The 14,840-nt window shown below is 36.0% G+C and overlaps 1 protein-coding gene across 1 annotated transcript in view; it reads right to left on the bottom strand.

Annotated features, from left to right (window-relative positions):
• Positions 1-14,840, bottom strand: part of ZRANB3 (zinc finger RANBP2-type containing 3) — a 51,719-nt gene that overhangs the window by 2,958 nt on the left and 33,921 nt on the right. Inside the window, exons 12-18 of the mRNA XM_015812441.2 lie at positions 14,575-14,727; positions 12,488-12,944; positions 10,427-10,576; positions 8,449-8,540; positions 6,789-6,890; positions 4,239-4,384; positions 1,520-1,666 (exon numbers count right to left, since the gene is read on the bottom strand). Coding sequence (XP_015667927.2) covers positions 1,520-1,666; positions 4,239-4,384; positions 6,789-6,890; positions 8,449-8,540; positions 10,427-10,576; positions 12,488-12,944; positions 14,575-14,727 — 1,247 coding nt within the window. The remainder of the gene's footprint in view (positions 1-1,519; positions 1,667-4,238; positions 4,385-6,788; positions 6,891-8,448; positions 8,541-10,426; positions 10,577-12,487; positions 12,945-14,574; positions 14,728-14,840) is intronic.

Genomic DNA, 14,840 nt, shown 5'->3' with positions numbered 1-14,840 from the left:
TGGAAAAATCCTTAGATTTCCTGCCAAAATGTATTTTTATTAAGAAATGGAACAGAAATTATTAAATACATTTACCTCTATTTAATTGAATTTAAGCATATTTTATTTTGGATTTGAATATATTCATTCTTTGTCTTTCTTATATTTATGGAATTCCTAACATGCCCCTTAAAAATCATGTGCAGAGTTCATCCTTTACAATGTTGCATATTTATGCTATAAAAGGCTTACCATAGTATAGCAAGGAATGATTCAATCAAATAACACTAAGTAAGGCCTTATTTTGCACATATTTCCCAACACAGTTAATATTGGTTTCCTGTCAGATTCTTTTGAATCTAAGTTAAACTTGATTTACAAAAAGACGTTTCAGTTTTGGTTTGCGTCCAACTAAGAAATGATTTTAAGGCTCCTGCATAAAATCAACAAAGGATCCACTGAATAGAAAAGACAAGAGGCTAAAAATGTTTTCCTGTATAGAGAAGACAGAAAGACAAAGCTTATGATAGCTGGTGATCCTGCTACCAAAGAAAACAGCTATTGTTCTAGTTTTGTTTTGTTTTTAAGAGAAATTGCCCAAGTCATTTGGCTGTTTTGTTTTTTAAAGTGTTGTTGTCAACTGCAAACTGAATACCAGAATCCAAAATGTCTATTAAAGTTTAAATACTAGACCAGGGGTAGGCAACCTTGGCTCTTTTATGACTCCTGGACTTCAACTCCCAGAATTCCTGAGTCAGCCATGCTGAGGGGAAAGGGAGAGGTTTCCAAGCTGAGCCATGCTGGCTCAGGAATTCTGGGAGTTGAAGTCCACGAGTCATAAAAGAGCCAAGGTTGCCTACCCCTATACTAGAGGCAGTGCTTTTTTTCTTTTTTTTTAAAAAAAAAAGGTGCCGGAACTCACACACGTCATACAACCCGCCTTGCCTACCCTATAAGGTTCCATCCAAAAAAGGTGCCGGAACTCTGTTCCGGGCGTTCTATGAGAAAAAAAGCCCTGACTAGAGGTATCAGAAACATTTTCATCACGTGCTAAAAATATAACAGATACCAGGAAAGTTTCTCTTAGGGAGGCATTTTCTAACTAATAGCATTGCCACTAAAAAGTGCAGTGTGCTAGTACTTCATTTTATCAGACGAGGGCTCCAAGAGGCACCAAAGTTGCTGGGCATGAATTCTCTGAAAATAATTTCAATTATCAAGGTCTAAGTGCTTTATTACAGAGCCAATTTGGAGTACAGAGTAGGGCATCAGGCTAAAACTGGGAAAATGTGAGTTCTAGTTCTGCTCTAGGCACAAAGACAGGTGGATGATCTTGGGCCAGTTAATTTCTGTCAGCTTTAGGAAGGAGGCAATGGCAAATCACTTCTGGAAAAAAAACTGAAAAAAACCCAAGAAAACAGCAGGGACCTGTCCAGGCAATCTCTGAGAACTGGACACAATTGAACAGAAAAGAAAAAGTGCTTTATTAGAATGTCATACAGTACTTCTGTTTTCTTCTCCAGAGCACGACTAAACTTACTTTATAAAATGATTATCTTCTTTTCCAACAGAGGTTCCTTGGACTCTTTTAACTTCTCTGGATGTTTTGGTGATTATACGAACGCTACCGCCACTGCTGTCAGCTTTTGTCAGTGAAGCTCTGGCAATGTCTTCTTTTGTCATGTACCTAAAATATTAAACTCTGCTCTTAGCTTTGAGCAAAGGCTAAAAACTGAGGTGCAGTATTCACAAACAGATGGCCCCCCACAAGGTGATCCTTCCCTTCCAAGGGCAAGTTACAGCATTAATTACCAAAAGTTATTTCTAAAATGTTAATGTTAGGTAAGGACGTCTTAACAAGGAAACAGATTTTAGCTTCTGAATCCATCTTTTTCTCACAAGATTTCCAAAATAGTCTATATTGGGAAGGAGCTATGTATAAAACAGTGGTTGAACAAACAGATTCTGAATTTCAGAACAAGGTTTTTCTCTGTAGGCGTGGAAGCCAGAAATTTGTTTTCAGTATATGAACTTTGGATTCCACAAATCCTCAACATTCAAAAATAGACTTATTTACTTACAAGCTTTATTTCAGCAGCCTAGTTGGAGGTAAAACTTATTTTTTAATGTTATTCTTATTAGAGAAAGAGAGAATTAGAAAGCTTCGCTACTCTTTTGAAGGTTTATTACTATATCCCCATTACTTTCTACTCCATTCTGAGTTATAAACATGATTTAAAAAAAAAACCCAAACTAAAAAATACATTATGAGGAATTTCTGATTTTTATATCTTAAAGAGTGATTATGAATTCAAGATTTTTAATTCCTTAAAACATTATTTTGGCTTGTTCTATTTATGTTCTATTCACGATTATATTTTAGCACTCAAATCTGGAAAAAGAAATGATATATTTGTAGAACATTTGCTTCACACAAGCTGTTTATCATAATATGTGGTGAAAAAGTTACATCTGTACTGTGCAAATATATTGAGTGATGATCTGCTACTTGATTGTTAATCGCAACCCATGTGGAATCTGTGGGGTCTACAGTATATGTTCAACGGCAAGAATGAGATTTTAAGTTCTATTTTAGGGCCAGGACCGGATTTAAAAAAGTTCTATTTAGTTAAGTTTTTTTATTTATTCAATTTCTATAGTTCCCCATCTCAGTCAATGAACTGTCAGCTTACAGTTCAAAATGTATTACAATTGAGACATTAAAAACATTTTAAAACTATAAAAAACAATAAAAACATCCAAAACAAATATACGTATCAGGCAAGATACTTGGCGAGTTAGCAATATAGCCAGGAAACTGGACCCTTGTGACCCTTGACACAATCAACACCCAGGCGTGGGAACATAGCCAGTTTTTTAAGGCCTTACGAAAGGCTAACAGGGCTGGAGTTATTCTAATTTCCACAGAGCTGGAGCCACTGTAGAAAAAGCTCTTCTTGTCCCTGCCAGTCGACACTATTTTGCTGATGGGATCTGCAGCATGCCCCTTCTGCTAGATTGGGTTGGGTGTGTAGAGACTCTTGGAAAAAGGCAACCCCTCAGGTAATCTGGTCCCCAGCCATATAGGGCTTTAAAGCTGACAACTAGCACCTTGAATTACACCTTTTAACACATCAGTAACCAATGCATCTCATGCAAAAGTGGTGCTATGTGTGCGGCATATCTGGCACCATTTATTACCTGCACATCAGTTGAAATTTCCAAACAGCAAGAGCACTCAGACTTATATACCCCTTCACAGTGCTTTTACAGCTCTCTCTAAGCGGTTTACAGACCCAGCCTATTGCCCCCAACAACCTGGGCCCTGTTCAGAGGCAGCCCCGTGTAAAGCATGTTACAATTGTCTAAACAAGAGATTACAAGGGCGTGAGTTACTCTGAGCAGGGCCTCCCTGTTCAATATAGGTGCAACTGATGCACCACTGAAGGTGTGCAAAGGCCCTCCTAGCCACGGCTGCCACCTACTCTTCAAGCAGGAGCTGAGTTTAGGAGGACCCCCAGACTGTGCACCTGGTGTTCTGGGGTAGTGCCACACTCCATCCAGAACTAGAGATGGAAGAACTTTTTCTTCAGAGGGTTCAAATATCCATAGCCATTCTGTTTTGGTAGGGTGGAGTCAGAGTTCATTCTGCCCCATCCAGTCCTCATTAGTATCCAAACATTAGGATAAGACGTCTATATAGCATCACTCCGGGGCCTGGGGTAAAGATATCAAGCTGGGTATCATCTGCATATTGATGGTATCTCACCCCAAAATGGCAAACATAATCCACCTATCCCTTCTCCTGGTAGCATTTCACTGTCCAATTTGGCTTTTCGCAGCAAGGCCTGAACTGGTGATAAGACTATCAAAAAGGTCAAGTAGTAATAGAAAATGCAAACCTTATGAAGGAAACTTTCCACTATTGTTGGGAAAAGCACTTACTGTTGATTTTTTTTTTCAACTATGCAGTTCAAAAAGCACTTGGGATACAAAGACATTTTAAAAAGAAGAAAGACTGTCACTTCATCTAGCACAAGGGTCTTCAAACTTGGCCCTTTTATGACTTGTGGACTTCAATTCCCAGAATTCCTCAGCCAGGCACGCTGGTTGAGGAATTCTGGGAGTTGAAGTCCACGAGTCATAAAAGGGCCAAGTTTGAAGACCTCTGATCTAGCATCATCATGACGAAAGTATAATATAACTGCTTGAGACATAATACTTAGACTAGAGTAGGGAAGAGGATCAGCAGCACACACCGTTTGGTACTGGTGAGTTTGGCTTGTTGTTTACACAGTATTTCTTCAGCAGCAAGAACAGGATTAGAAAAAAGCTGGCCACTTTTTCTGATAATTCTCTGCTTCATGGCTGTTAGACTATTCCATTCTCTCACAAACCTCAGTATCTAGAAAAGAATTGTTATTCATTAAAACTGTGAAGATTTTACCTTGAAACATACACCCAATAGATAACAGTGGGTTTTAAAATCATTTCAACTAATGACATGCTCTTTATGTCATTTACCCTGTACAAACGTTCAACCGTTTCTAAGATAAATGAAGTTTTCCTTAACATGGCAGCAGCCTCAGCACTGATGGGATATGGAACTCCAGAAGCAGAGGAGAACTCAGTAACATCCAATCTCTGTAGATCAGAAACTATCTACTGAGCCAGCCCCTCATCATATTTCATCACAAATCACAGCAAAGAGAAAGACAAGCGGGTGAGAATCAGTGTAATTTCAAAGAGGACTTAGCCTTGGAACTTAAATTCTCTTGATAGATTTCTTTTCCCATCCATTTCAATCAGCATGCTAAGAGCTATGCTTGTCAACGGTTGCGCAGCTACAGATTATTCTGTCTTGATCTAGACTAGAGGTTAGCAAATGTATACATCGATTCAATCATGGATATAGATACAGCCCGGTGGCTTGATACTGGGTGACAAGCATGAATTTCTTTGCTCAAATTCTATTTTTTCAAACATTTATTACACTAGGTTACCTTAACCAAACCATTTTCTCAGCCTCAGTCTCTTCCACTAGAAATGATCTTCCATTATAAGCCTGTGAGCCTTGTGTGCACAGTACAAATGTTAACGTTTGCATTTAGCAGAAAGACTCCTGTGAATTTCAAGTGTCTCTTTGACACCTCTGAAAATAGAAAATGCTGTGTCGATCTTGTACATACATACACTTGGTCATAAAATATTAATTGGCACCTATTATTTCATATTTTGCTTTGTAATACAGGGACAGCTGATGACTGCAGCAGTGAACACTTATTTTCAGATGTTATTGCAATATGAAGGGGAAAAAATCCACTAGAGCCTCCTTTGTGTTTTCAGAAACAAATATTTGTAAGTTTTTGTATATTCTGTCAGATTCAAAAAGTCAAACGGTTAGTTACATCAATGAAATCAATGTGATTGTGTAGTAAAGCATATGTGACAATAAGGAGGAAACGTAACAAACGGTTCAACATCAAACATGAAATAAGACATAGGACATTTGATGTTCTTTTGATTTACTTATTTATGGATAAATCTTAAGGAAATCTTGAGACAGTGGCTGGGGACACAAATGTGCATGCGGTTATGTATGCAGATACTGTTGTCATATTGGCCACGGGCCTGGTTTGCAAAACAATACGAGACCGTGTGTGGCACTGGGATATACACATCTGACCACTAGTATATCAAAGACCAAGGTAATTTGTTTACAGAGGAAATAAAATGAAAAATTGCAAATTATATGTAAATGGCTAAAAGCTAAAGTAGTAAAGAAAGTGAATTTATGTAGTTTTACAGCATACCAGAAAAATAGGGAAATGGAATTTTCAAACTATACGTATGCTGGTAGAAAGATAGTGAGCAATACGTAGTCTAACATGGGGAATGTTTGTCAAAAGAAGAAAAGGAAGCAAAAAAGAAAGAAGCTATTTATAAGAGTGTGCTTCTGTCTATTTTCTTAAATGAAAATGTCAGTATTTCAGGAAAAGCATTGAACTTGAATGTCATGGAAACAGGTTAAAAGAAACAAGAAGAGACAAATGATAATAAATGTGGAATTAATGCAAAAGCAAGTGATCGGTACAAAAGAAATACGTCAAAGTGGTTTGTACATAGAGAACGAAATAGGCTTGAATTATTAAAGAAATATAGGAAGGAAGAGTGAATATGAAGAGGTGAAGAAGGCTGAGAATTTATGGCCGAACAGATGAGATCCTAAAAAAGAGAAGTGAGAAATTTAAAGCCATTAAAATAATTTGGAAAAGGAATTTAGTGGAAACAATTAATGGTATTAATATAAACTGAATTCAATTTTATTTTCATTCCTTTTCTTAACTTACGCTTTTACATTCCTTTGCTTACTCCTCTTATTGGTATCATCGTTATGATTATTATTACTCTATTGCTTTGCATGTACACTGAGAGCTTCTGCACCGGAGACAAATTCTTTGTGTCTAATCAGACAGCAATTAAAGTAATTCATTCCATTCCCATTCTTATTCCCTATTCCATTCCATTCCATTCTATATTATCTGTTACTCTTCTTCTAGAGCTTGCATAATGTTACTTACCATGAAAGGGAAAAGCATGATGAATAAGTAGTATGAGTACATATGAAATTAAATAATTTAGTCTATGTGCAGAAAATGTATGGAGTGTTTTTCTTCCAAAAAGAAAAAAAAGAAATAGGTATCTCTAAACAAAAACAACACTAAGAAATCAATTTAGGTTAATATAGTCAAAAGATATAGCTTGGGTTTTATTTATAGCTTTATCAAGAATCATGGAATAAAACTTACCAGTGTTTGGTTCTGTTTTTGTTGAAAACATGCTGGTAAATCTTCCCAGTTGCCTACTTTTATATCAAGTGGAATGAAATTGCAATTGAGAGGTTCTCCATCCTGGATAATCAAATAACAGACACTTAGTACCTTAGATCAGGAAGTTATTCAGCCTGCTAATGGTTTCAAGGAAGAATTAGTTATTTACATGTGAGTGAAGTGGCCATCTGTCACATGGATTGCATCTCTGGGTACAAGTTACTTCCCTATGTAAAGGCAATTTGGAAACTTGTAGAATATGGATTTCTTGTTGTGCATCCCACTTTTTGTATTCAGCACAGCTCACATTAAACCCTCTCATTTCCCAGAGACTGACATAGTAAAATTGAGGTCACTATCATTTGATCACAAGTGGAGCACAAGGTATCTATGATAGATGTCATAGATAAGTAACTGGTTCTTCGGTTGGAACCTGTAATTCACACATGGATGACTAGTTTATTACTTAGAGAAGGATGTGATCATCATATACTGATTGAATAACGATTTCTAAAGATTGTCTAGTAGGTGACTGAAGCCATACAGTTTCCTGACACAAAGGGAGGCCACAAAGAAAAACTAGAAATCTTCTAATAGAATAGGTACTGATCTGCAGGACTGTTGTTTGCCAACTCATAACAAAATCACCCTTTTAGATACAGCCCAGATTTGTAGATTAGATTTCAAAGGACAAGATTTACATGTCTTGCAGCTTGTAAATTGGGTCTTCCACAATCTGAGATGGTTGGACTTCCATCATTAAGAAACTACACCATTTAAGGAATTTGCTCATTATAGAAATGGAATAATTGAAAGAATAATTAGTAGTTGGTTTCCGACCTGATAATAAATGGAGAAGCTGATTGTATCAAGATCTCAAAAGACATTAACTGTTGCCTTCTGCAAATTCAGCCTGAATATTAAATAATGATAAGGTAGATCTCCTATACTTACAATAGAATGGGGACATGGGAAAATTTGAAGATACAAACGTAGTATCTGTGGAGAAAACAGCAATCCTAGAGCAATTGGTCATGTAGGGATGGAGCTTGAATCTGCTTTGAAGAGACCACAATATCTCTTCCCACAACAGAGATGTCCTGAGGACATGATAGCAACATCATAGGAAGGTGCTGGTTATGGGACTATTCCAGGCAACAACTATCTTAGTTAAGTTGAAAATTACATTACATAGAGGGGGAAGGCAAGAATGGGTGGAAAGCCAGTACTCATAGTGGATTATATTGACTAATCATGGAATGCTCCAGGAATTGTACACTAGCTGGATTGGGATAGTAATATGGTTGATACTGAGATATCCAGTGGTCAATCTTAAAGGAGAATGATTCAGTGAGAAGGCACAGAACTGATGTAAATTGGAAAAAGGTGTTCCCAACAGCAAAAAATAAGTATGTTTCTGCAACTTCTCTCCTCAGTTTCTGCCAATTTCTAACTTATGTCCCTCAAAACTCAGCCTCTTTGCTTTCTTGATGCAATTCCATTCTACAGCATATAGTTTTATACTCTTTCAGGAATGCTTTTTAGAAGGTATAGAACAGTCACGAGCAAAACAAATAGAAAATATTGTACCAATCAGAATTCTACCTGTGCTTCTTTGAATCCAAAATTAATTTCTCACCTTTGTGTAGGCATGAATTCGGTCAGTGTTCCTACTTGCGCAGAACATTAGACTATGATATGTTAGGGTGGATTCTGAACCGTTTAAATACTCTGTGAATAAAAATGATTTAAGTTTTATTACAAAATAATTTTACTTTCATCTCTTTATAACAATTATGATAATGAACATGCCACCGTGCAAGTACATTCCACCTGATTTACCAGGAAACTTCCTAAGATGCAACCACATCTTTAGATCCTACCTAGTTTGTTGTGGCACAGGGGTTATTTAGTACTTGATATATTTATGTCACATGGTGATTCAACTTACGACTGCAATGCTTACGACCAAAGTTCCAGCCTCAGTGATCATTGTAAGGCAAGGATTACTTGTATCTAAAACAACTGCAATGAGGCCTAACTCTCAACAAAATGATATGAGAAAAACATCTAAGGAAGTACCTTTATAGTAGGTGGTCTATTTAGATCTTTTCATTTACTCAAGAAATAAGGATAACAATCTAACTTTATCTCCAATTTATAATTCCCAGTAGAAATAGAAAACAATAATAGTCTATTGTTGTAAATATTGAATTGAATTGATCTAGACCTTGACCCAGATCTAGTTTCTAATTCTTATTTGCAAGGATCCTTTAAGCCCTAGTATACCAAAAACACAGCTTCTGTTTTTTTTCTCTATGGCAGTGTTCTGAAGAGGTAAAAGATTATTATTAGAAAGATACTAGGATATTGTATAACATTTTTATTATTATATATCATTAGCATGTCAAAGCACATCTGTCAACTCTACAACGAACCTGGCTGCAGCCATTTTCCTCGTTCTAAGTTGCCACAAGATTGGGAGGGGGGATGGAGGATTTCTACTAGTCAAACCATTTTACTGTCCTATGGGAACCAAGATCATTTCTGTCAGTTAGATAGGGGCGGGAACATTTAGTTAGAAAGCCCGCCAAACTCTTCTATTGGGGAACATAACTAATTGCATACCACTGGGGTGGGAAGTTTAACTTTGTAATATTGTTGCTCTCTGAAGGGATCTTCAGATTTGGTTTCACTTTTGACCGTGCCGATACTATGTAACCAATAAACATGTTCTTTGAGGAACACTCAAGCCTCGGAGTTCTGATTTGTTTAGTCTTGTCTATCGGAACCTTAACAACATCACCCTTATTTGGCTATGTTCAAAGCCAATTGTATGCATTAAAGCTATATATAAACTACTGTTGTTTTTTTGATGACGAACTCCACGGACAAATTCATGCAAATTTCTTGGAAACATTTTCAGAAATTGTTTGCTTCTGCCTTCTTCCTAGTATTGAGGGATAAGCAAATGGCCCAAAGTCACCCATTTCCTGCCTAAGGCAGAACTAGAACTCAGAGTCTTCCAGTTTCTAAAGAAGTTACTTTAACAACTAAGTCAAACTGGCCCTCACTTCTAATTTAGCAGATGAATATTTTGTGATATTTTTTGAAGTATAATCTTGTTATAGAGAGAGGCAACTATGTTAATCAAGTTAATTTTGGTAGACAAATAAGATTTTTTTTCCCCAATAGGACATTTTCTTGCATCGTCTAAATTCTCAAAATGCAAACTATAGCCCTACCATGGTCTCCAAAATGTACTGAGGGCATCTTGTAAGTCTTTCTAAGCACTGTGTTCAACAACAGAGGAGAGGAAGAATCCTACAAGTGTTTACATTATTCTTTGTAGAGTTTTGTGTTCCATTGTTAAACAAGTTGACTTCCACTAATAAGTCTTTCCCTGCCTCTCATTCCCCTACATTCTCCACTTCCACTCCAAATTGGCTCCAAACCCTTAAAGACTAGACAGAAATTTTCTCACCATTTAAACATTTTGCAAATGTTATACATGCAACAATCACTGAAGAGCTGATAATTCTCAAACTTCTAGATATCCCACAGCCCAAACCTGAACATGTAATAATTAGTGCCAGAAGGAAGGCAATATTTATTACCTTCTTTGAGTTCTTGCTTGCAGCAGTCCGATTTCTTATTTGTTTCTTCCTTGATCATCTCGATACCATTAAGACCTATGTTATTTTTGATTGCATTTCCATCTTCGCTTTCAGTAGAGAGAAAACCAATTTGACTTTCCTTTTGTATAACTATGGGTATTAAAAAGCAAGAAGGAATAACATATATTATACTGTTGGGAAAGAAAAGCTAACATAAATGCTAAGGTACATTTCTGTTATAAAGTCTACTACTTAGTTCTTAAGAGAAGAGTAGCAGTTAATTGTAGTTAACCATAAGTAATTATATAGATAATTCTCAGATTAAACAAGGACAGGATATGTGCCTGCCAACTACTTGTCTTATGCTCATACTCAGTGGCTATGGGCACAAAAATAATAACATAAGTCACCAAACATCGAGCAATTTTCTAAATAGATGGTTAAAAAAATTAAAAGAACAGAATAAAAAGCTACATAAAATAAAAAGGCTGATAAAGACATAGTGGAAAAAGAATCACAATACTAAACGAAGAGTTTTTAATTATAATAAAATTTGAAAACAATTATTTCATTAATTGTCTAGAATAATTTATCATGCCATCTTAAAATACAACTAGAGAGTTCTATAATGCTTTAAACATGTTAGTTATTGATATCATTATTTATAAATATTAAAAGAAAAAGAAAAAAAGAAAATTAAAAAAGCAAAAAAGTATAAGAAAATACAAAAATAAAAAGGTGAAAAATCTATAAATTGCATTGTTTAAATTGCATTGCCTTCCATTGTATCCAGTTATTAATTTCATCAATATATTTATAAAGAGTGAAACTGTTTTCAATTACTTTCTTTACATCTATTATTTCCTCTGTGCTTTGGTACTACCATAGATTTGACACTTAAATAAATAATAATTGCATACGCTAAATGAAGGAAATACCTACATATACATCTCCCTCTCCAAGTCTCCAAGAATTATCACAGGACTCTTTAAATGTCACACACAGGGTAATTATAGAATAATTGCAAAATACTTATATTAGCTTTTTTTTCTTCTTAGAATGACTCTTTAATCCCTTGCATTAAGGTGGAGTTGGGGTGACTGAAGGGAGCTGAGCATTTACTGGCCAATTGCCCTTCCTGATGCCTACACAGAGTTCACAGCAGATATTTTCTCATTGTGCCTAGAGCAGGCATGTCAAACTGCCAGCCCAAGGGGCTGGATGCATTATGACGAAACGGCACCCACCACATTGCCAGCAATGGGGAAAAAGTCGCGATGTGTTGCGCAACGTCACGTGACGTTGCAAGTTTGACATGCCTGGCCTAGAGAGAGAAATATCTGCCGCTACCTAGGATCAAACTTGCAGCCTTCTGATTGTGAGGCGAGAGCTCCACCTCTAGGCCACCACGCTGCTCATTAAATGCAACTATTTTAGGCTTCAATTCAACTGAATTTAGCTTTTGTCCTGGTCCCACTTTTGTCCTAGCAACACTTCCTTTCACGCATCTGAGGTCAAACACGGCCCACAGCCTACACCCTTGGGGATGAAAGAAGATCTATCCTTGAACTGAGTTTTCCTACTGCTGCTTTCCTAAATCAGGGGTCTTCAAACTTGGCCCTTTTATGACTTGTGGACTTCAGCTCCCAGAATTCCTCAGCCAGCTTGTCTGGCTGAGGAATTCTGGGAGTTGAAGTCCACAAGTCATAAAAGGGCCAAGTTTGAAGACCCCTGCTCTAGGTCAAGAGTCTATGTATATTACTCAGAGAAGGGAGGGAGGAATGTCAGAAATGCAGTAATAAAGATTAACAAAGTTGCTTCTTTTAACACCTCTAACAAAAAGATATCATACAAATTAAATTTGTACCATGGACAATTACATTTATTCCTGCAAGCCCTTAATTTATGCAATATTACACTTTTAGGCCCAACTGTTAAATTTCTACTTTTAGCATTAAACATTAGGATATTTTTGTACACGTGCTATAATGCAAACAGAGTAACAAGATGTGTTAAAACAATGAAAAAAAGATTTTAACGGAAGCAAATATTTTTACTCACTTTTCTTTCTGCGAGGAGATTCACACATTTCACAATAAGGTAGCAACGAACTGTTACTGTAAGTGCAAAGATTGCAAAGCCAGGTTACTTCAGAAGCAAATCCTTTTGTTGACCCAGGTAAAAGGACACAATCCTCCTCCTGGGAAGCGTCTTCTGAAAATGAACTGTTTCTTTCACTAAACAAGCATTTTCTCTTTCCTCTATTAGGAACAATCTTGGGTGTAGATGGATCTACAGATCTTGGTCTCTTTGCCTCTCTACAAAGCTCATCTAGATCCTCTGGATCCTGAGGTTCTGTGTTTCTGCCACTTTCCAGATCCTTTTCCTCCGAGGCTTGGGAAGAATTTGAACTCAAACATGGGGATACATTATAACCGGAATCCATTTTTCGCTTTTTCTCTATATCTGGTTTTGGCGAAAAGAAGTCACGAATATCATGTTGCTTCTCCTTTTCAAACTAGGATGGAAGACCCAACAATCATTACTTTGCTTAATACAAAGATGCCCCTTCATTATCAATTACTATTCGTTACCCTTTCATTATCAATCATTTCCTATTTCAATGTCACCATTTTAGAAATAGGTAGTCCTTGACTTATGACTGGTCACTGAACAACTATTCAAAGTTATGACAAGCTTGGAAAAATGGGCATTGGTCCTCGAAGTTACAAATGCCACATGACCTCTGTGCTCACCTAATCGCATTTAATACCAGTTCAGTGTATTGTGGTCACAATCATGTTTTGCAATTTTTTTTGCCGTTCTCCAGCAAAAAATGCCCATTGAGTAAGTTCGATTTAGATTTACAACCATGTTGATTCACTTAATGATTGTTTGTAAAAATGGTCGTAAAACTGAGTTAGGTCATGTGGTAACTTGACTTATGACCACAATGACTTACAACCAAATTTACAGGCTCAGTTGTGATCATAAGTTTGTAGTTTGAATTTTAAGAGGCAATTTGACATCTTAAGAAAAAAAGTAATATTCTATATTTTAGAATATAGAATTTTATTAGTATTAACATTCTGTCAACATTATTCAAACTATTTTTTTTTAAAGTTGCGATATTGGATATAGAGCTTTTAAACAAAATTGGTATGTTAGATGCCAAATGAAAAGTAAGGTTTTGCATCAGTACGACTTACTCCACACTTTTAAATAAATTTCACAAAATGAACTATTAATACTAATATTTTGACAAATTTCACAAAATGAACTATTAATACTAATATTTTGGTCAAATAACATACATTTAACTCATTTTAATCTTTGCTATAGTTAAAACAATAGGAATCATGTTTGTTTCCATGGATTTGGATCTGATTTTGAAACTCAACTGACACAATGGCTAGTTTTTTTTAAAAAAATAATGAGCCGTGTAATTAATTCTGAACCTGTCTTTTGTTATTAGGAAAATGATGCTGTGAAGGGAGAGATCTTTTCTGCCAATGATGATCATTTTTAGATTTCACAACTTGACATTTATATGAAGAATTATTAGTGCAGCTTGTAATGAAGCTAATGCCCTAGATAATATGCAAAAGGCTATTTGAGTAAACCCTGAACCAAAGTATTAAGACAAATTAATCTGCTATAATCTACCATTAAGTTTCTGCAGAAAGCGCTAAAACTCCCAACACAGTTATCAAAGACCAAACAGAATTATAATCAGTGGACATAAGCATCTGCTAGAAGCACCGATAATGTCACACTTGTCACAATGCCATTACACAAATAACATATTGTATCTAATTAGCATCATTTGTGCAACATCATGACATATGGAATGTCAGCTGCCTCTTCCGAATGTCTAGGTCAGCAAATCCGACAGAAATCATACCAATGGGTTTAAGAGAAAAATAAAAGAATACTTTAAATATAAAATAAAGCATTTATTTCTATGGACATTTCACTTCATTGATGATTCTAAAGCAGCATTACAATAGCTAACATTGATGATGATAGAATGCTGTGTGAAATTCAGTTATTACAGTCGATCTAAACCAAAATGAGAAGTACTTGTATATCAAAAACATAGTATTACTCTTGGATATTGAAAAGGATTTATATATGTACATTCTTACATGAGTGAATAACACCTCATCCTTGCTTTCATTTAGGCCTTCGTTTGGGGTCCAGACTTCAGCAAAATTCAAAAAATTCCATTTATCTTTGTCACCTTCTGGTGCCTGTAGCTTTTCTTTCTTGCCATTTAATGTGGCACCTGTAACTGTGGCCTAAATAGTAAATGAATTTTAAAAAAAACACCACATGTTATTATTTATATATTTGTCTCATACCCAACTTCTAATAAGCATTCAAGATGACAAGCAAAACACTTAGAAATAGA

This window comes from Protobothrops mucrosquamatus, unplaced genomic scaffold (genome assembly GCF_001527695.2).
Source record: "Protobothrops mucrosquamatus isolate PMUCROS unplaced genomic scaffold, P.Mucros_1.0 scaffold84, whole genome shotgun sequence".
Classification (NCBI taxonomy): Eukaryota; Metazoa; Chordata; class Lepidosauria; order Squamata; family Viperidae; genus Protobothrops; species Protobothrops mucrosquamatus.
The sequence above is the reverse complement of the archived record's forward strand: the minus strand, read 5'-3'. Positions and strand labels throughout refer to the sequence as shown.